This window comes from Cebus imitator, unplaced genomic scaffold, assembly GCF_001604975.1.
Source record: "Cebus imitator isolate Cc_AM_T3 unplaced genomic scaffold, Cebus_imitator-1.0 Scaffold202, whole genome shotgun sequence".
Lineage (NCBI taxonomy): Eukaryota > Metazoa > Chordata > Mammalia > Primates > Cebidae > Cebus > Cebus imitator.
The window spans coordinates 1,710,034-1,733,717 of NW_016107517.1; the positions used below are offsets into that span (position 1 = coordinate 1,710,034).

General features: G+C 40.0%; 1 protein-coding gene across 2 annotated transcripts in view; it reads right to left on the reverse strand.

Annotated features, from left to right (window-relative positions):
- SLC9A2 (solute carrier family 9 member A2) overlaps positions 1-23,684 on the reverse strand; it is a 96,205-nt gene that overhangs the window by 11,026 nt on the left and 61,495 nt on the right. For both annotated transcript variants that reach the window (XM_037745463.1, XM_017547846.2), the window contains 5 exons: positions 20,194-20,411; positions 19,359-19,561; positions 9,189-9,278; positions 8,195-8,265; positions 2,104-2,265 (listed from right to left, as the gene is read on the reverse strand). In XM_037745463.1, the coding sequence (XP_037601391.1) occupies positions 2,104-2,265; positions 8,195-8,265; positions 9,189-9,278; positions 19,359-19,561; positions 20,194-20,411 (744 nt within the window). The remainder of the gene's footprint in view (positions 1-2,103; positions 2,266-8,194; positions 8,266-9,188; positions 9,279-19,358; positions 19,562-20,193; positions 20,412-23,684) is intronic.

The following is a 23,684-nucleotide window of genomic DNA, read 5'->3' on the forward strand; positions in this document are numbered from 1 at the left end:
TTCACTGATGTATAATATTCCATCATGTAAGTATACCACGTCATCTATTTTGTTGTTGATGCATATTTAGATGAATTCCAACTTTTGGATATTGCAAACAATGCTTCTATGAATAGTCACATGTATGTTTTCAGAACACATATAATTATTAGCCATTTGGATATCCTGTTTTATGAAGTGTCTGAAAAAGTTCCTTGTCCATTGTTCTATAGGATCGTCTATTTTCCCCTAGCCCTTTGTCACTTGGGTGAGCCAGGTATCTTCCTCCCAGTCTGTGGTTTGCCTTTTCACCCCTTTAATGATGTGTTGAGATAAACGAAATCTCATGATTTTAATACAGTTCAGTATATTAATCTTTTCCTTTATAGCTAGTGCTTTTTGGAGCTTGTTTAAAAACATCTTTTCCTATCACAACATTAAGGTATGTGCCTATAGAATCTTCAAAAGCTTTATTGTTTCACTTCTCCCATTCAGATCTACAATATAACTTGACTTGATAGAGTGTGAGGCAGTGGTTAATTTCATTTTGTCTCCACATGAATACCTAATTGATCAGAACTGTTTATTCGAGGCACCTTTTCTCTGCCATTGCTTATTCTGTAAACTGTGTCATTAATCAAGTGTCCATATATTGGTGGATCTGTCCTGAACTATTTTTTTTACACTGACTTGCTTATATGTCTTTTTTCCAATATTATATTGTCTCTATCGTGTAGCTTTATGTGAAGTCCTGTTATCTAATAATGTAAACCTTTCAAGTCTGTACTTCTTCAAAACTGTCTTGGCCTTTTGCATTTCCATTAAAACTTTAGGACCAACTTGTCTAAACATGCACACACACACACACCCTGGGACTTTGACTAACATGTCATTGAATCCAGATATCGATTTGAGGAGAATTTAAAATTGTTCAATATTGAGTATTTCTTTTCTTCTATTAATATTGTCTTTATCTGTTTTGCACTCAGTATGTAGCTTTCTGTATAAGTATTTTTCCCTTTTGCTTTATTTTGGTTATTTCCTTATCTATCTTCTAATTAATCAATTCTCTCATTAACTCTGTCTAATCTGCTGTTACACCCAACAAATAAGATCATGAAGTCAGTTACTTTATTTCTAGCTCAAGAATTTCCACTTAATAATCTCCATGACATTGCCAAAACTGTTAATGTAATTTCCTTTCCTTAAACACACACACATACATTTTATATTTTAAAAGTTTCTGTCTGATAATTCAATTATCTAAATCCCCTTTAGGCCTGTTAAAACTATTTTATTTCCCCTTTTCTTAATGTTTTAAATCACATTTTCTTGCCTACACATACGTTTGGTTGTTTTTTTATCAGTTGTTAGACATAGTTTAGGGAAATACATAGAAGCAGTTTAAGGCTCTTTTTAATCTTGTTTTCCTCCCTAGATAATTTAAGCTTGCTTCTCTCAAGCATCTAAAATAACATAACACAAAACCATAACATAACATAACATAGCATAATATAACATAATGTAACATACACATTTCTAAGCTTTCACATTTTAACCAGGATCTCATTCTGCTGTGAGGTCTTAAGGCATCTCTAGGGCACAGGTCAATTTTTTTTTTTTTTTTTTTTTTTTTTTTTTTTTTTTTTTTTTTTTTTTTTTTTTTTTTTTTTTTTTTTTGNTTTTTTTTTTTTTTTTTTTTTTTTTTTTTTTTTTTTTTTTTTTTTTTTTTTTTTTTTTTTTTTTTTTGAGACAGAGTCTCACTCTGTTGCCCAGGTTGGAGTGCAGTGGCACAATCCCGGCTCACTTCAACCTCCACCTCCCAGGTTCAAGCAATTCTTCCGCCTTAGCCTCCCAAGTAGCTAAGATTACAGGCACACACTATCATGCCCAGCTAATTTTTGTATTTTTAGTAGAGACAGCATTTCACCGTGTTAACTAGACTTGTCTCAAACTCCTGGCCTCAAGTGATCTGGCACCTCAGCCTCCCAAAATGCTGGGATGACGGGAGTGAGCCACTACGCCTGGCCTGGGCCAATGTTTTTAAAATTTTTATTACTACTTTCAAAATACTATTAATGCATATTTAGCAATACTAACTTTTATTTGCAAGACCATACTTACTTTAGAGATGCAAACGTAGGGACAGTACTTATCATCCCAGTCTCCGCCATCTCAATGGCATGTTTTATTTCAAGCTTTTTATATAATGATACAATGCTTGACTTGGGCTGATTTTCCCGAATCAAAAGCTTCCGCAGATATTTATCATCAAACTTCTTAAACCTGTAAATCAAGAAAGCCAACCTTTCAATAAATTAATACTGCATTGACTAAGAAAATAGTTGTTGTTTTTACCAATACAGTCATTTCCACCATTCCCAGGAAAACGGTAGCAGCATTTAGTCAATCTGGTGATTTTACAGATTTAGTATGTGTGTACTTATATATGTATGTATGTGTATACATATGCATGTATACATATGTATATATACATATGTATATATACACATGTATATATACATATGTATATATATACATAAACATATAGTATATATGACACATACTGTCATATGTACATATATGCACATACATTTTTGTATATCTGACCCTGACACACATATATCTAGTATTCACTAATTACAGATTAAAATACATATGTTTCTCTCTTTACCATATCTCTACTGCTTTTAGCAAAATTGCTCAGACACATTATCACTATTTGCTTTCTCCAATTCCTCTCCTCTGATTCTCTCTTGAGCATTCACATTGCCTCAATACTCCATTAAAGCTACTCTTAACAAAGTAGTCAGTGAACCCCATGATATAAATGCAATGGGCAGTTATGAGTCCTCATCTTTCCTGCCCTCACTTGCTTAAACTATTGCCTTCATTTGACTTCCGGGTCACCACACTGGAGTCCCCAAACCTCTGTCTCACCCTCTCTCTGTTTGGTTTTCTTCTTTCTGACCTCTTAATGTAGGAGTGCTCTGGGCCTCAGTTCTTGGTCCTCTTTCATATGCCACTCACTCCCATCACCATCTTGCCCAGTCTCCCAGCTTTTTATAGCATATTTATGCCAGTGACCCCCACATTTGCATCTCCAGCTCCAACCACTTGGCCAAATGCCAGATAGGAGATTTTGGCTACTTACTCAACATCTCCAGTTGGATATCTACGGGGCATCTTAAATTTAACATATTCAAATGAACTGGTATTCTCCTGGAGTCCTCCCTCCCATCTCAGCAAATCATGACCCACCAGGTTAAAAATCCTGGGGTCGTCCCTGATTCTTCTGCTTTTCTCATGTTCTATGTTATGGACTGAATTGTGTCCAACCTTTAACATATGAACAAAAATTCATATGTTAAAGTCTAATCCCCAGCAGCTCAGACTCTGACCACATTTGAAGTTCTAGTGTTTATAGAGGTGACTAAGTTAAGATGAGGTCATCAGAGTAGGCCCAAATCCAAAATGACTGGTGTATTTAGAAAAAGAGGCTATTTGGATTCCAACACATACAGAGAGAGGGAAGATGATATGAAGAGGCAGGGAGAAAACAGCCATCTACAAGCCAAGGAGAAGGGTGTAGAACAGCACCTTCCCTCGTGGCCCTCAGAGGAAATAAGCCCTGCTGACACCTTGCTGTCTCACTTCTAGTCCCCAGAATTATGAGACAATTCATTTCTGTTGAGCCACTCAATCTGTGGCACTTTGGTTATGGCATCTCTAGCAGATTAGTACTCCAAATCTTTCCTCCATCAGCAATTTCTGTTGGTCCACCATCAAAGTATATACAAAATCCAGCCATCTCCCACCTCATCTAATGCTATTATTCTGGTCCAAGACATCGTTCTCTCTCACTGGATTCTTGTAGTGAATTGGTGTTCCTGCTTCCACCATTGCATTCTTACAGTATTCTCAACACAGAAGCCCAAGTGCTCCTAACAATGTAACTGTTCTGTATCTTCCTTGGGTACAAGTACAATGGCCTGTGACTTCCTACACAATCTGGGTCTGCCCCTCTTGGCACTGTGCTCCTCCGCCTTGGCTGCAGCCACACTGGGGTCCTTCCTGTCTTAGAGACTTACCGGCAGTGCTCCCATCTTTGAGTCTTTATACTTACTATTCCTTCTGCTAGGAATGTTCCTCCCCTAGATATCTGCAGGGCTCACTTTTACACTCCCTTTAAGTCTTTCCTTGACAATCATTTTCTCAAAAGTGCCCTTCCTATCCATCCTGTCAGAACTGCACACAGCCTTCCTCCTCCAGCAGTCTCCATCTTGCTGTCCAGATGTATTTTTCTCCATAGTAGTTATATCTTTCTAGCATGACATGCAATTTACTTGTCTTCCTTTCTGTCTCCTAGCACAAGAATATATGATCTACATGGGCAGACATTTTTTTTTTTTCTGTGTCACCAGTGCTTGGCACAGTGTAAGCACGTGTAATAGAATGAATCATTTGGCCCAACTTCTCCCTCTGTCCACACCTTCTGCCATATTACTTGGCAGTGGCCTTCCACCATGGCCTAGATGACTTGCTTTGCCCTGTTTCCTGCCAGCATGCTCAATAATGTTCCCTGGGCTATTAGCAAACACAACGATGGAAACAGTGGCTTAACCTGGGCTGGCACATGAAGGCTTACATCTTGTGCTTCAACAATCACTATTAGAAGGATATGCAGAGTGGCTCCTTAGTCCCAGGACAACGGTGACTGTCAAAGGGAGCAGAGTCACCTCACCCCAATCACACCAGATAGGTCCAGCCAGAATCAACTGGCAGCCAGCCAACTCACTGGAGAGCATGAGCAAGCCCAGCCACAATTGGCCAAGCCCAACCCTAATCAGCTTCTTGACTCATGCACTTTAATAATAATGACTTGTTCTGAGCAGCTGAGTTTGGGGGATGGTTTGTTACACAACATTATTATGCCAATATATAAGTGAAGCAGCATGCAATAAATATTTGTTGAGAAAGAAGTAAGTGTACTACAGTGATCACCACAAGCCCAAGGAGGTTTATAGGCACACCTGTGCCATGAAAGGAATCGATGTTAACCCACATTCTTGTTGCTAGTCCTTTGTTCTACAGACTAGAGGGCTCTGAATAATTATAGAAGAGCCATCCCTGAATGTGCTTTGTTTTTGGCTGGCCACTGCACACTAAAGACTGGGTCTACTTTTTTCTACTGTTAATTTTAGTTTCATGGTAGGCCCATTGAGCCAGGACTCCTGGCAGCAACACATCTTTTAAAACTTCTTTTATTATTATTGTTGTCTTAGCTTTTCACTAGAGGGAAGTAAAAGAAAGAACAAACCCCAAAGACAATGGCATCTCCTCTATTTCATGGAGGGATAATGCGTTTCCTTTGCTTCATTTCCACACCTTTCACTTCTCTGCTAAGCTACACATAGGCATTCTATTTCACCATCATTAGACTACTTGTGTCAAGACTGAGAAGGGTCCCTACTGTATCACCCTTCATTTTATTCTCAAAGGATCAAATGCCTCAAGAATTCTCTGGCAGAACCACTGGAAATCCACAGCATAAGGATTCCAGAGAAAAGGGAGAGACTCCTAACATGCCTGAAACAATCATTTCTTTCTGATGTTGATTTTTAGTAACATTAACACTCACCAAGGATGTGATCTGAGCAGAACTGATTTTTAAAATGTCCTGTGTCAGCCCGACATCCCCCTGCACCCACTTCCCTGCTCCACCTATGATATGCAGTGCCTGCAATGATTCAGGAAACTCTGCAATTTTCCTGGAAAAAAATTGTGCATGGAAATAGATCAATGCTTACAAAATTATTAAATGAAATGTGTTCACTGCAGTGGCAAATGCTAGCCATGTAACATTACCTTTCAGGCATGGAGCAAGGTTGGCTCTCCCATCTTTAGCACTTACAGCCAATTAGCCTGGCATCCTTTAGATATGTGCCTAGGGCAGACTCAAGGACCACAGAGATAATGTCTCTGCCTGAAAGACAGACATAGCCAGACTTTCTCCGACATTTCTTCTCCTGAGTTTCAGACCAAACCCAAGTGACCAAAGTATCCACCTGTTCCTTCTTCTGACAGTGCCCCAGGACCAGTGGCCTGATTACTGTGCCAAGGCCAATCTATATTCACCCATTTGGGAGGCAGAGGAGCAGTAGACATCTTGAACCTAACATTCACTTTTGAAAGGGAACCAGCTGTTCTGGGTTATGCCTCTCATATGCCATTTCAGAAAAGTACCGAGAGGTGCCATAGAAAGGAAGGAAAGTGGTTGGGTCAAAAGGAACAAGGTAGGCAGAAGATAGGCATAGCTATGAAAATAGTGAACAGAGGCCAAAAGGACTGTTCCACTGGCTTGGCACAGATGGGGACGCCTCCATGCTAGGAAGGTCCCAGGGTAGAGTCATAGGGCAGATGTCTATGACCTCTGATATACAACCTACCTCCTGAAAAGGGAATACTTCCCATGAGAAATGGCCATTTAAAACATAGTTTTACAATGGAGAATTTAGTTTGCTTAATTTTATTACCTTGTGTTCCCATGTGGCTAATTGGACATGCTCTCCATACAAATAAAATATTTTTCCTTTCATTATACAGTAAGGCTGAGTCACAGGGGCTTGTCTACATTAGTAAACAGTGTTGTAAAACTTGTAAAGGTTGTGCCAGCACTGAAAGTCTTTGTCAATTTTCATATTACTTGTCTCTGTCACACACACATGTATATACACACACACAGGAGTCTGCTTGCTGTGTGACTGTTTTGTTGTGCCTATAATATTACAAAATTTGAGAGACCTGAGTCCATGGCTTATACATCTTATGTAGCCCAAAATTATGCCAGCATATATGAGCAAACAGGAAACACTCAAAAATTCCCTTGTGTTAAATTGCAGACATTGGTAGGTTTGTCAATTTCATGTAACTCAGCAGTGGAGGGGGAAAAAATCTGTTAGCAAGTTAGGAAAAGTAAAACAAGAGGAACCTAGCAAATATAGATTAAAATGCATTCTTCTGTTTTCAGAGATTAGCTTAAATGCTGCCTCTGAAAGTCTCACCTAGCCAGTGGTGTGCTGATAAATGTTTAACTAATTGCTCTATGAAAAAAAATGGGGGGCCTTGATTTGTAGCATTCGTCAGTTCCATGATATAAGCCCTGATTCAGGCAGCCACTCTGGATAGTGCCAAATGTGTAGTCAGGAACAGAGACATGTGATGAGCTCCCGCTAGCAAGTGAGGGCTGGCTCCTGTACCCCAATACTCCTAACTCTGCTGTCAGAATTGATTCAAACTTCTTGACCTATAATGCGGTTTCTCAGTTTATATTAAATCATTCATCTAATTCTGCCTGTCTAGTCTACCTTTTCCACTTCAACTTTAAGATTCTTGAAGACTGGTATTGAATTGTATTTATCCAACACAGAGCCTTTTACAGAATGGTAAACTCACACGTGTGTGCGTGTGTGTGTGTGTGTGTGTGTGAGAATTTATATAAATGTATGTAATCTTGCAGATAATTTTAGCCTTTAAAAATATATATGTATATATAACATATATATACATATATATTTGTTATTTCTGCTTGTCTGTTTACATCCTTAGATGGTCTGAATCTCTATATTTGACAAAGCCCCCCACCATATGTGGCAAAATAGATAGTATTGGAAGCCCTAGTTTTCAGCCAAATAGGCCACATTCCTCACCCTGCTTTGCAGAGAGGAATGGCCACATGACTGAGTCCTAGCCAATGATTCGAAGAATCATATGACAGCTTCTGATGGTTTTGGTTAGAAGGCAGCTATTAATAGCACATATGCTTTGTCTCTTCATCATCTTTCATCCTCCTTGCTGCCTCAAATGGCTAATATTGATGCAGCCATTGTGGTTCAAGAGGCAGTCTTGGAAATGAAGGCTACTGTTAGTGGGCCAGCTAGACAGAGGGTCCTGGGACCCTGGGGAGTCTTGGAGTAAAGCTCATCTATTAAACCTAAATTGCTAACCACTGGGTATTTACAGAAGAGGGAAATAAGCTTTTACCTTGTTTAAGCTACTATTATTCCACATCTTTGTTATAGCTGAACTTTATCTTAAAGGACATACTATAGTATAACACAGGAGAGATTCGCAATTGAAAAATACAAATCAATATGTCCTGCTTTCAGAGTGACCCTGGGCCACTTCATAACCCAATGCAATAAGACCTTCTTACTTGTCTCTCCAAAAGTTATGACCCCAATGTCCACAAACATCTTCAATTCCAGTCTTCACATGATCAAACAACTAAAACAGAAAAAAGCAGGCAAATTGATTAGTCTTTACCCGAAATCAATAATTTTCACTCTACTTATATCATTCCTAAACTCCAAAGACTCTCATAGCTTTTGCTTTTTATTTGTTTATTTATTGCCAAAAGCAATAAAACAGTTCATGTTCAAACAAATTGATGAAATGTTTGTCAGGTCAGTATTAAGTAAGTCTTTTTTCTTTTTTTTTTTTTTTTCAATTTCCATTTATTTTTGGCTCTTGGGGAAATGTCATCTTTCAATATAAAAAAAAGCAGCAAGTTAAACAAAAACCAGAAACCTCAAGTGGAGGATAGAACAAAGCCAAGTGTGTGGGGGCAAAGCAACAGCAAAAGGAAGATATGAGATGTTGCAAAAAAGATGGAGGAGGGTTTCCCTCTCCTCTGGGGATTGACTCAAACACTGATGTGGCAGTATACACCGCTCCACATAGTCAGGGATGTTAATTCCTTTTCAGGGGTAAGAAAAGGTGGGGATCAGGAGATTTCTGGAGGTTTAGGGACCAAGGCTGGTCTCTTTACCCCCTTAAGGCCTTTTTCTGATCAGAGTAATAGGTAAGTCTTAGATTATTTTGCTCACCCATAACAGTTTGTTAATAACTTTGAAAAGTATGAAATACAGTAATAATTTCCCAGTAGGAACATTTCCAGGCTGAAGGAAGTAAAAAGAGGGGACTTCTTGTTTCTCTACTCATGCAGAAGTTTTGCAAGCCAACCTGGAGAAGTTACCATGGGGCCATGTCTATTCCACACTCCCCCAGCACATACCTTCTTCAGTCCCTCCTCCCTCTCACCCTGCCATTCCCTTCTGCAGGAAATGGACAACATGGTACCAAGCTCTTTGACTGATTCAAGTATTTTTCCTTTATCATTAAAATGATTATACTCTCTTAACACCTACCCGACAATAGATTTCTTCACTGACAGCTTGTTGTTTTTTATTGGACCTCTTGACGTCGAGAAACTCCACCAGTGGTCGAATAGTTATTCCCTGAACAAGAAACACAATTTAAGTTTTTAATATTTATTTGTACAGTTTATAAATTGTTTAATGTAAAAAATGTATTATAATTTTTTTAAACTACATTTTAATATTCAAGAGTAACCCCTCTTCTCCTAAGCTTTGATAAGCAAAGACAAGGATATTCTGCCACCAAGATTTAACGCAGTAAATGTAACTTTTTGTTAATTTTTCCTTCTTTTCAAATAGCTGGCATACTTTCAAAGGACCATGTCCCAACAAAATCAAAGATGAAATGGAAGAAGCTTAGAAAGTAATTACAAAAATAATAAAGTAGGCCAGGTGCAGTGGCTCATGTTTGTAATCCCACCACTTTGAGAGGCCAAGGTGGACAGATCACTTGGGGCCAGGAGTCCAAGACCAGCCTGGGCAACATAGTCAGACTCCCTCTCTATAAAAATAATAATAGTAATAATAATAAAGTATTATTCAGTTCAGAGGAATCACCTACTTGCTCTATTATTTATAGAAAATGTATCAGTGATTCTTTCATTTGTTCATCTATTAAAACAATTTTCACTAAGCTTCTACGGCACACATAACAGGGTCTTGGGCATTTGAAACACAAAGATGAATAGTTAAAGACCTCGGTTCTAGGACTTTGTAGTCTTATACAGTCAGATACTTCCAAACACAGTTACAAAGTAGGCAGAAGAGGGATGACAGGGCTAGCACAGGAAGCAGGTCAAGGAAAGTTTGGAGCAGAGGAGACGCTGGCGGGCAGTGGTGGAGATGCTAGAAGCATATCCCAGCGGAGTCCACAGCGCAACAAAGCACTGCAGTGAGAGGGGCCTTGCAGCCAGTCTGGGCATGTTGTGGGTGAACTCAGGAAATGTGGAGAACTATCAGCTATTCAATAAACTAGGAGGAGAAAAATTCCTTAATCTGACAAAGGACATATGTCAGAAATCTATAGTGAACATATCACTTAAAAAGGAAACATTGCAAGCATTTCCATTAGAGCCAGAGCAATACAAGGATGTTCTCTGTCTCTGTCTCTGTTCAGTGGTTCTGCATGTCCCAGTCAACTGAGAATAGACAGACAAAGAGCTAGACATATAAATATTGAAAATGAAGTGACGAAGTTTTTGTTCCTCCTGGATGATCAAATTTTTGTCCTAAAAAATCTGAGATAATCTCTTTTCCTCTAAAAGTAACAAGAAAATTTGGTACAGAGACTAACATAAATTCAAAATGCCCAAGCCATCCCATATGTTAATTTTTAAATGTAACAGAATAAGTAGCTACACAATAGCAATTAAAAAACATATAAAAAGAGAGTGTGTATCTATATAATGCTAGTACACACTAGTAGCTAATAATATGTTATATAATACACTAGTATTCCAAATACTAAATATATGTGTGTATGTATATATATATATATATATATATATATATATACGATCTATTATCTCTATATATGTATAAAATCCTATCATAAATGTATAAAACCTTTACACAGAGAACTATACGATTTAACTGAAGGAGATTAAAGGACATTAAATATGTATATATATACTATCCATTATCTCTATATATGTATAAAATCCTATCATAAATGTATAAAACCTTTATAAAGAGAACTATACAATTTAACTGAAGGAGATTAAAGAACATATTGAGATATCAGAAAAAACACAGTTCCTAGATGGGATAACAATATTGTAGTAATATGTATCGACCATACAATTCCAGTGACATATTCCTGAAGACTTTTAACATAACCTGAGAGACCGATTTTAAATTAACCTGGAAGAGTAAATGTAACCACAAGGTTTTAGAAAAAGGAGACTGAAAGGGGATTTGCAGACATCAAGATGAACTGTCAGCGAATATACTTAAAAGTAATGTGATATTGGCACAAAATATTGCAGGTAAGGAGGGGGTGAGAGTCAAGATTCCCGTTTCTTGCTTGGTGAGCAGATGGCCACTACTTCCTGGCAGGAAGGATACATGGATAGGAAAGGTTGTTAGGATTTCAGGGACAGAGGGTATCTATATAGGGGGATGTTCTCTACCATGGATTTGACTTTTATCTCATCTCTCCCCATGTCTTTCAGTCTTTAAGAATACTTTTGATAATGTAAACTGACTGAGACACACACACATGTACACACACACATCCATTTTTTAACGAAGGTCATTTTTTTTTTCCATCAGTCTAGCTCTGGGCATTTTTCAGCTTAACATTCATTTTAACTTTCTGAAGTGTGAACTGATTTTGACCAAATTTGGTATAAAACACATCTTGTGTTCTATTTGTATATCAGTCTGCCACGTTGAGATAACATAAAAGGTAACAGCAGTTTTCCAATCAACACATGTTCTGTAATTTCTAACTTACATAAATGAAAACGGGTGTAAACATGTGGTTCCCAGAGATGGGAGATTTCACCAAGTTCCAGATTCCATGAAGCCACTAGTTTAATAATAGCTCAAGGAAAAGCTGACAAAATCAATATAATTTTTAAAACTATGTAATATGTTCTAAAGACACAAGCTGCTGTTTCACGTGCTATTTTCCTATCAGTGTTCAATTAGTGAATAGTAAGTGAGTGACTAGTCTTTGTAAATACAGGACATAAAATAAAGATAGTTACACAGGGCTTACCCCAATCCATATGTTGATTCCTTCCACCCTACAGATGATCTAGAAGTAAATGCACTACCACAAATAAATCGCAACTGATCCACTCCAGGAAGAAAGTGTGGCCTATCCCCCAATCAACTCAAGTTTCTAAAAGCATAATATATTTCAGTTTATAATAAGAAAGCCTAAAACAATATGTGTTTGTGTATACAGACCCTTTTCATAGTCACCCTTTTTCTCTTTGAATTGCCTGCAATAGCCATGTCATGCTCACTAAGAATTATTTGATGAAAGTCGCTTTACTTCCTCTCCCTCCCCTCTTACTTTCCTCCCTTCTTCAATCCATATATTTTGCAGGCAGAGTATGTGACATCTGTGTATCCCATATTAAGCCACGCAAATTGGATTGGATGTTATATTCTAGGAACCTGGGTGTCTGGTTGGGAGGGAGAAAGAAAGAAGACTGCGAAAGCATCTTATTTTACCCACATTAGAAAATTTCTAATTTAGATTACCCAGGGAGCAACCCGATAAAGCTTAGAAAAATAAAATAGCTTGCTACCATCCATACAGGATACAAAAATAAAACCCTTAGATTTTCATCAAACTACCAATAAATATATTTGCAAGTACAAATTAAATTTTCACCTGTTCCTTTACTTTGACATACAAACACCACCCCTGAGGGTCAGGCCTGCCTGGGAGAGTCATGTAACAGCAGGAGCAGGGAGAGTAACAGGGTGACTGATTTGCCTTTCACCTTGTTCCGTCTCTGCCTCCCTCCCACCTTGCATTCCCCAGCTCCCATTTATATCAGAGGGGAAAACAACAACAAAAAATACAACTGTGATGTGAGTGTTATGAACATTCTTTTGGTCTCATTTTTTAAGAAAATGAGTTCTTATTTTGTGTTGTTTTTGGCACTAATATTTGCATAATAAAAAGAATGGAGGAGAGAGAAACTGCCTTATATTTCCTTGCTGATTTAGCAGGTAATTTCCAGAAAAACTTGCAGAAACAATTTTCATATATTAAAAAATATCACTATTGTTGCTGTGCTATCTTATGGAAGGGCTTTCTCACATCACACACTCGGTCACAGAGATAATAAATGCAGTCGTGCAAACAGCGTTTATCTTAGAATGGGATAAGTAGAGTGAGAAGCGTTAAAGTGTTGCAGTGGCTGTTCACAGTCCCCATTAGGGTGTCTCTCTCTTAGCACTTCCCATGCTGCACGTTGATTTCTCCTTCTGTGCCTGTCTCTCTCTCCCCTAAACTCCAGCTTCGTCTTTGCTGATTGAGGTTTCTCTCTTTCCTGTACCGTCAGTATCCAAACGTGCTCTTATCTTTGAAAACCAGAAACAGAAGCCATCCTATGACAGATATCCACCTCTGGCCACTACCTCCTTTCCCTAAGAAACCTCAACAAAGTTGCCCATATCTCCTGCTCCCCATTTCTCTCTCTTCCCCTCCCCTCTTGAATCCAGCCAGTGAGGGTTTTGTTCTCCTGACTGACCCAAAGTACACTTGTGCAGAGGCCACTTATCACTGTGTCCCTAAATCCAAGGCTGTGTTCTCCACTCACACTTTGTCTGACCTTGCAGCCGCATTTGTCACAGTTGCTAGAAGCCTCTCCTCTCCTTCCCCCTCTCCTTCTGATGTTTCCCCTCCTGCACCGTTCACCCTTTTCAGTTTCCTGGGCTGGATCCTCAACCTTTTCTTGATTTCTAAATATTACTGTTTTTCAGGGTTCAGTTGTCAGATGCCTTCTTTTCTATACTCTTTCTATGCTTACTCCCTCAATAATTTATTCTAGACTTATGTGTTTTAAAAATCATATATTAAGGAATCCCAAATTTATATCTCCCACTCTGGCTTCTCACCAAAATTCCAGGCTCATATGTATATAACTGCCTATTCAACATCTCCACTTATAAGTCTAATAGGCAAATATGCATGTCCAAAATGTAGCCCACATCCCAAACTGAACACATGATGTCCTACCCTTCAGACCTAATACTCTCCAGGTAGTCTTCACCAAATTAAGTGTCACCTTCATTCACCTGGCTGCTCCGTCAAAAACACATGGAATTGTCTTTTACTGTTCTTCCTGTGACATTCTAAACAATTCACTTACATTTTTCCATCTGAAAAAGCCTGATCATTTTGCTCATTTTATTGTAGGATTGTTGTAAAGTATTCTAAATTCTATGGCATCCCACCTAATAATGGTATATGTTAATTAAATATAAAGATGGTGTCGTTAAGAAACAGTATATATACAAAAAATTATGAGGCTTGGCATGGTAACTCACGCCTGTAATCCCAGCACTTTGGGAGGCTGAGGCAGGTGGATCATGAGGTCAGAAGATTGAGACCATCCTGGCCAACATGGTGAAACCCGTCTCTACTAAAAATACAAAAATAAAATTAGCTGGGTGTGGTGGTGCACGCCTGTAATCCCAGCTACTCAGGAGGCTGAAACAGAAGAATCACTTGAACATGGGAGGTGGAGATTGCAGTGAGCTGAGATGGTGCCACTGCACTCCAGCCTGGCAACAAAGCAAGACTCCATCTCAAAAAAAAAAAAAAAATTGACCGTTTGTTTGACAAATGAAAGCACATTTGAGGGTCCTCACAAAATCTATAAAATAGTGAGCAACATCATTCCAGTTGGAGAGGCTAAATTAGCAAAGATTCATGTAATTGCTGGGACAGGCTACCCCACCATGGGTCCTGAGCATCCCCACATGTTCTTGCAGGGGGTGCCAAGAATGTCAGGCCTTGATTACTTTTTACCTGGGCCATTTCTCAGGGTTGCAAACAATGAGCACTCTTAAGAAATGTAGTAAGATCACCCTTCTGAGAGAGCAATATGTCCTCAAACTCAGTGTCCTCCTCCTGCAATGCAGCCCACGACACGTGCAGACATCCATTATGGGTCCCCTGTGTCACCCCCATGGGACAAGGAGGTGTGGAAAACTGACACAAGCCAACACAAGGCTCTGGCTACAGCTTTTGTCATGGACAATAAAGTCCTTTGTCTCTGACTTGGGAGTCTTCTGCAGCATTCATGAAATAGTAGCAGGTGAACTTGTTAGCTTACAAGTATAGTAAACCCACAGATGCTTCACAGTTCTGCCCAGTGACTTATAATTGACATCACTAATGTGCAAAAGTGGCTGCTATCTCTTGAATTCTGGTCAACCTTGCCACTTGATGGACTTCTTAACCACTTAATACATTTACAGAACTCTTGAGATCTGCCTTACTATTATAGGGATTAACTAAATAATAATTATTATACTCTAATTATTTTTCCTTCCAAAGAAAAGTATATTGAAAGAACTTATCTTTTTCTTTCTTTGGTTACAATTTTTCATAAAGTTGCACATTAAACTTGACAAATCATGAGGTGAAAACCTGTGTCAGGTGTCATACTCTATATATGTATTTCCTCTGCACTGCCTGAGAGGGAGGTACCATTGTCTAGGTTTTACAGCTAAGGAAACTGAGGCCCACTGAGGCTGCAAAAAGCAGGCCTAAAATATCAACCCACAATAGCCTTACTCTAAAACTGCACTTTATATAACGGTACTCCACCATCTCCAATTTTAAATATAAATTTAAAACATGAGAAATAGCTTATATTTGATATAAATAGCATTACCAATCATACTGGAAAAAAATGAACTGAAAAGTCCAAGGAATCACAATTGTTTCCTCATTCAATATCCCATGGCTGGGCATGGTGGTAGCTCATGCCTATAATCCCAGCACTTTGGGAGGCCAAAGTGGATGCATTACTTGAGGCCAGGAATTCAAGACCAGCCTGGCGAACATGGTGAAACTCCATCTCTACTAAAACTACAAAAATTAGCTGGGTGTGGTGGTGCATTTCTGTAATCCCAGCTACTCAGGGAGGCTGAGGTGTGAGAATCACTGGAACCCAGGAGGCAGAGGTTGCAGTGAGCCAAGATCATTGTCACTGCACTCCAGCCTAGGTGACAGAGTGAGACTATGTCTCAAAAAAAAAAAAATTCCACAAACAGGACCATATTCTGATAACATGATAGTGTGCCTCATAAAGAGACTACATCTATTAGCAACACGATTCAAGCAATGTGAAAATTCTCATGATAAGCAATATCAAATAATGCATCATATGTCATATGAAATCCTATTTCTGAAGATAATTATAACTCAGTAATACCAGGTTAGAAGAGCTTATCATATAAAAATAGTGACCTAAAGGGAGAAAAACATATTTGAAGTTTAGTAATCAGTCCATCAACATACAAGTTGACATTTAAGAAAGAATACATAATTCTTAATGGAAAGGCAACATTTTATGCATGGATTTATAATTAGTTATTCCGACTATATTTGTATCTCATCAAGTATTTCCCTCTAGGTTTCCTTCACTGAATTCCTTAATCTTTGATGTATTCTAGAAAAGAGATCCTTTCTGAAGGGAGTATGTGTGTATTTGTTTGTGTGTCTATGCATGCTTGTGCATGTGTGTGTGTTCAGTCTCTTAAGAACGAGCAGTAGGTAGGAAAATAGGAGGAGGATGTGATCAGAGTCAAAGAACCAAGCCATATGCATGCAGTCCCCAATCTGTGCCCACAGAAGGGTAGGCAGAGAACAGGAAAGGGAAGATATCAACACAAGTGGAACTGCAGCAATTTCTCCTCTCTGTGGATAACCAAGTGAACTTACCAGACTCTCTTTAAACCTAATGAGAGGAAAGACTGACATTTTTACACCTACAGGCGCTAAACAATGATCCCCAGATGTCTCCCTTAGTGGAGGGTTATCTTGATATGTTCACAATACCAAATTTGGCCAATACCTCTCAACTGTGCTGTTTGTTGCTTCAGGCTTTCTCCTTTTCTATCACAGTCTTTACTCACCTTCATCTCTCTCCTCCCATCTATTCTCCTCCTGTCCTCTCATACTTGGGGAAAGCCATGCTCCTACATCACTGAGATCCATCTCACATGAACTTCCTGACTTCCAGCATCTCCCCTACCCCACAAGCTATCTGACATTCCACACAACACGAGTTAGCAGTCATGCTTCGACTGGTCCTCTGCCCTGCTTTGGCTCACTTCTCACATAGAGTCTCATTGAAGAGTTTTCCAAAATAAAGAGGACTACATCTGCTTTTTTTCATCTCTGCCACTACTTCCCAAGGACAAGTCACCACCATTTCTGGTCCATAATACTGCGTGAAAGCAGAAAGGTGTTGATAATAAAGACAATAACAGAAAGTGGTCATCTTAACTCAGGAAAGGGTCTTCTCCAGGATTCCAGACAACTCACTGTCCCCAGTGTTGGAAGGCATGAATGAATGAGGGATGAACTGCCTTTTGAAGAAATGACTAGAAGGAAGGAGGAAAATCGTGATGCATTACAATACTGAGCACTCACTACACACAAGGCTCTCTCCTGGACACTTTATTCAGGGTCAAAAGCAAATAAGTTTTGACTCTGCTCTACGTTTTACTAGCTGTGCAAACTTGGTGAACTTGCTTAACCTCACTTTCAGTGCCCCACTTTCCTCATCCACAAAACAGGGATAATAAACCATGACTCCTAGAGTTATGTACCATGGAACTGTTATGAGAGTTAAATGAATTAACATGTAAGATGTTTAGATTTGCATCTGGCACCTAGAAAGCATTCTGTCACTAACTGTTAAATACATATGAATAAACTATGAAAACACACACATCTCCTGATCTTCCTCCTTCTCTACCGATCACTGGTTCCCAGTTCTCCTTGGCTGCTCCCTTCTTCCCGAAAATGTCTTAAGGTTAGGCTGCCCCAAGGTTCAATCTTTAGTCCTCTATTGTGGTCTCTTCAATATGTATTTTTACTCCCTTGACAAGCACATCCAGCTTCATGGCTTCTAATACCAGTTCTCTGCTAGTGGCCAGAGAGCCCCTTTCCTGAGCTCCAGACTCGTATCTGCCACATCCACATTTCCACTGTAGATCTAACGGACACCCCTAAGGCAGCATGCCCGTAATTGAACTGACAATCTCCCTGCCCCTACTTCTGCCATGCACAGACTTCTGCTTCTCAATTGAGGGCAAGACCATCCTTCTAGCTGCTCAGGCCAAAACCTGTGGAGTTGTGGGTGATGCCTCTTTCCCTCACAACATATCGAATCCATCAGGGAATCTCAGAGGTTGCTGCATCAGAATGTGTTCCAGGATCTTACCACTTCTCACCAACTGAACTTCCACCAGCCTGGTCCTGCCTGATGACTGCAGGACTTCCATGCTGGATTTCCTATGTCCACCCTTTCCTCACAACAGTCTAGTCTCAACACAGTAGCCAGCATGATCCTTGTACAAAAGAAATCAGAACATATCAGGCATCTGCATGACACTTTCTGTTGGCTTCCATTTCACTTGGAGAAAAGCCAAGCTTCATACACTGGCCTGCATGGCTCTACATGATATAGGATTCCAGAACCTGCCTCACCTCATTCTCCTACATGCCACCCCACTCTCTGTGCCACTCCAGCCACACTGGCCAAGAGCACAGTGCCTTCAGAGCACACTTGATCCCTCAGTGCATTTGCCTGGGTTGTTCTTGGGCTTAGCTAATTCCTCCACCTCCAGCATGCCTTTGCTCAAATGTCATTTTTCTCACGGTTCCCTTTCATGACCATTTGATATTGGAATTGTAACATGCCTCCCCCACCACTTTACCCTTACCATGCTTGATTCCTTGCTCTTTCCTTATCGTATAACATTTATCGCCTTCTAACATGCTCTATGATTTGCTTATTTTGTTTCTTGTCTAGTGCTACCAGCCCCTCTGACATGTAAGCTCTGCAGCAGGGACAGGAGTCTGTTTATGGTCTGGCTCCTAGAGCACTGCCTGGCACTTAGCAGGAGTCCCGTAAATATTCAATAAATGAATATAATCTTCTAAGAGCTAGCATCTTAACTCAAGGAGACAGATTCACTTTCAAAGTCAGGATCTGGACACAGGTCTACCACACTTTCTGCGTCCCAATATGAAACGTGCATTTATCTGTTCTTCATTTCAGGGGAGTCACTGCTAGGCAGTCAACTCATGTCAAATAGCTGTTGGAAGGTCATTATGCACAGCTGGCATTTAACAAGTGCATTCACTAAGTCAGAAAAATAATAAGCATTAGCAAGTGCAGTTCCTGAGTTTCCAGTCGTAACATTAGAGCACTTCATTTAGTTTCCTTAAATAATATTTTCTCTGTGTAGGCCAAGTGACCAAATTGGAATCTCTAAGGCCTCTCAACAATCTGGTGACATGAATCCAGGCAGGAAATATCATTTTCCCTAGTTACTAACTACCAAAGTTTCAACACACCTTTCCTACTTTGCATCCTGTAAACAGAATCCAATATTCTGAATGATTTTCTCCATCCTGGTAAAAGGAGAAAGAACTCTACTCACCAGAATGAAGACGGTAAAGAATATGACAACAATGGCAGCCGTAATAAACAGCTTTTTCCGAGGAAACACAGCAGCAGGAAGGAGAAACACGAGTGCAAAACAGATGGCACCTCGCAGTCCTCCATAGGCAATGATGAACTGATCCTTAAAGGTCAGGGGAATGGTCCGGAACCTATTAATGACCTGAGTCAGGACAAAGACACCTGCACAGAAAGAAAACCCAAGAGGAAACAGACTGTGTGAGGCCAGAATATAAAAATACATAGACTAACTTTCTGTGCCTCTGTGACAGGGGCAAAGGATTTAAAAACAGACCGCAAAACCTTTCCCCCTTTTCTGTCTTGCTAGTAATAGCAGGCTCTGGGCCTTTGATGTTGTTCCAGGATTGTGGGTGAAAACATGAAATCCGAGAAGACAAGACACACCAATCTGACTTATAACAAGGGCATGAAGATACCCAGGGAAGAAAATAATACATCAGGAAGGGACGAGAAAAGCAAGAGAGAGAAAATGAAGAGGCCGACGAGGAAGGAAAGGGGAAGAGGAAGAGGCAGAGGAAGATGACAAGAAACAGGAGGAAAAAGAGAAACAGGAAGACTAGGTAGAAGATAATGGGGAGGAAGGAAATGAAAAAGGAGAAGAAAAGTAGGAAGTGGAGGATGAAGGAGGGAAAAAAAGTCAAGGAGGCAGAGAGAGAATAGGAGTAAGAAGTAGGCAAGAAAGAATAAAGACGATAAAAAAGAAGCCTCAACAGCAGAAAGGGAGTGACAAAAGGAAAGCCCCATTCTATGAGTGAGTGTCACATATGTGCATTTCGCAAGCAAGCGCTCATTACCTAGGGCTCGCCAGATGAGGCAGAAGGCCAGCGTGAAGCAGACGAAGGCCCAGTTCCACTCGTGGTTCTTGCCCACGGTGGACACACCCATGAAGATGAAGATCAAGGTCTCGCTGACGCTGCTCAGCATCTTCATGAAGTACTTGATGGTCGTGTAGGATTTCTGAGATACATTTTCTTCCACGTACTTATTCATAGTCATTGCACAAGCAGTGATTCTGAAAAAGAAGAATCAGCCTTTATTGAAACCTGACAATGATCCTAATCAGTATACAAGAGACAGCACTTAAGAGCTAAATTATGGCTCTACTCTTCTGCCCAAGACTACATCATCGAATGATTTTTATAGGTGAATGTGATTTTCATGTAAACCTTGGAAATCCTACAATCTCCGGAGGTCTTCATCACCAACCCTGGCTCAACTACCCTGCTCTGCCCAGCGTTCTGATCCTTCAATTTCCTTACCCTAGATTCACACTTAAAGGTCTATGAACATCAACACCATCAGCTCTCCTTTCTGTATCTCAAATAAAATGAGTCCAAAATAAATTTGAAATTCATGATCTTTCTATAAACTGATTTATTTTCCCACATATTCTCTGTTCCTCTATTATGTAAAAGGATTCTATTGCATAAAATACTGAGGACTTCTATAAAAACAGTTAATCTACTTTATAGCACCTTTACTTTGTTCCAGGTACTTGAAAATGGGCTTGTGTTAGGCTTCTCTCCCTGTCACACCTCGGTAGCCCCCTGCCATAAAATTGGCCAACAACTATTTTCAATTCTTCACCGTGAATATCTTTTAGACCTCCTCACTTTTTTTTTAAATCCGTAGTTCTGAGTCTCATTTCTATGTATCTATTGTATCCACTTCTGGGAAATTCAAAACGTTTTAACAGGCTCTGAGAATTCCTAAAGCAAAGAAACTCTTTTGCTTGTTCTCCCCAACATTTCCAAAATTTTGGGACCACACAGCCCACTTTCATGATATCTACTGGAATATGGCACTTGCAGAAAAGGATCAAGGTCCAGGGTCAAGTCCACACTCCTGAAGCTCTTCACACACTTCCCTCAGTGAAGAATTCCAGTTTTACATCTGCCCTCTCTCCACCTGGGCACACACCATGTGCCTCCGCTGTATGGAACTGCTCGCCCTGAACTTGTTCTTTACTGTCTTCTTGCCTTATTACACATGTGGGTTCCTTTCTGTCTGGAATGCTACCCCTGATTGACTCAGGTGCCACCCACAGAGGGGAATTTAGGATGAGCTTGGTGACAGCTCATGGTAGTTCTGGTCTAAGGAGACACAGTTATTATAAAGTACCAAAAGAATTTCATTACAGAAGGTTCTGTGGAATGAAACAGGAGGATGGGATTAGAGGGAGCCACGCTGCCTTCCACTAATTGATAACCATAAACTGATTACTGGTCATGATCTGCAACGTTTTCAGCATTTCCTAACTCCAGCACTACAGTGACCCTAGTTCAGCTTCTCCTACTTCCATCATATGGTCCTCCTCACTCTGAGAAGAATTCTGCTGTCTTAAGGCAATCCTTCTACTGTGAGCATAAGAATATACAGAAGAATGCAAACGTAAGCGTCCTCTAAAACCTAAACAGGTAATCATGAACACATCTCATTGCAAGGAACAGATCTGTTGTTCACATAGAAAACAAATGCAGGTATATTTATTTTTGTGCCCTTATTAAAACAAAACAAAGACTCCATCAATCTAAGGACCACACATTGAACCACCATGTCACAGTCCCCAGAATAAGTGGGCATTTCTTTTAGATATCTATAAGTAAAGAATGTATAATTTATGTGGTTTCCCAAAAGAAAGAGTGACCTTATTAAATGTGCTAATAAAATTCAACATCTATAAACACATGGCAAAGGCTTTGAATAGTTGAGGACTCATATAAAAACAGTCAATCTATTTTACAGCACCTTTACTTTGTGCCAGATACTATGCAAACACATTTAATGGGTTATGTCAGTTAAACCTTGTAACAAGTTTATGAGCAAGTTCTATAATCATTCCTATAGTTATAAATGGAAGAACAAAGGCAGACAGAGGTTCGATTATGTAAGATTCCAGTGCTAATAAATGGTGGTGCCAGGGTATGAATCTGGGTAGCCTGATTTAAAGACATTAACTGGGCTGGGCATGGTGGCTCACACCTGTCATCCCAGAACTTTGGGAGGCCAAGACAGGAGGGTTATTTGGGCCCAGGAGTTTAAGTCCAGCCTGTGTAAAATAATAAGACCTCTTCTCTACAAAAACAAAGCCAGCACTATTGAGGACTTAACCCCTACCCTTTCCAAATTCTCAGTGAGCCCCCCGATCTCTGATGGGAGGGAGGTCTTCCCTACCCACCAAGTTGTAGCTTATCCTTTCTCAAGCATAAGCCTGTTTGTATCCATCTCCTATGACTGCTGTAAGAAATAACCACAAATGGTGTAGCTTCAAACAATGCAAATTTACCATCTTGCACCTCCAGAGGTAAGAAATCCAAAATCACGTTAGTGGGCTAACATCAAGGTGTGACAAGGCTTTTTCCTTGTGGACGCTTTAGGAGAGAATCTGTCTGCTGCCTTCACTAGTTTCTAGAGGCCTCCTGCATTCCTTGGCTCATGCCACATCCCTCTGACTTCTGCTTTTCTAACCACATCTTCTCTGAGTCTGACTCTTCTACACCTTCTCATAAGGGCTCTTGGGATTATATCAAGGCCACCCAGATAATCCATTGGAATCTCCCCATCTCAGGATCTTCACCTAATTACACCCACAAAGTCTCTTTAGCCCTGTAAGGTAGCAGATTAGCAGGTTCCAGAGATTAGAATGTGGACATCTTTAGGGACATCTTTGAGGCCATTATTCAGCCCCTACCAGGTGCTTGCATTCTCCTCCCCTAAACTGTATCCTCAACTAAGTGCATGGCCCAGATGTGCATGGCCTCTGCTGCTTGCATGCAGTTGGATGACAGAAGCTAGCAAGAACTCTGCCACACTGACTTGATATGAAATTTTGGAACCTCTTCCAGCCGGTAAGGCAACTGGAATAACAGGCTAGAAAGTGGCATCTGTCCCAGTAAGCCAATATCGGGCATCCCGTCAGCACTCCCCCAGATATAAATCACTCGTTACCCACATTCCTGAAAATCTTCATCTTTCATATTTTGGCCTAATTTCTCTTTAACTAGACTTTAAAAAGTTGTAATCCCAGCACTTTGAGAGGCCGAGGCAGGCGGATCACAAAGTCAGGAGTTAGGGACCAGCCTAAGCAACATAGTGAAACTCTGTCTCTACTAAAAATACAAAAAATTAGCTGAGCGTGGTGGTGGGTGCCTGTAAGCTTCTTGGGAGGGTGAGACAGGAGAATCACTTGAACCCAGGAGGCAGAGGTTGTAGTGAGCTTAGATCGTGCCACTGCATTCAGCCTGGGTAACAGTGCAAGACTCCACTTCAAAAAAAAGTAAGATTT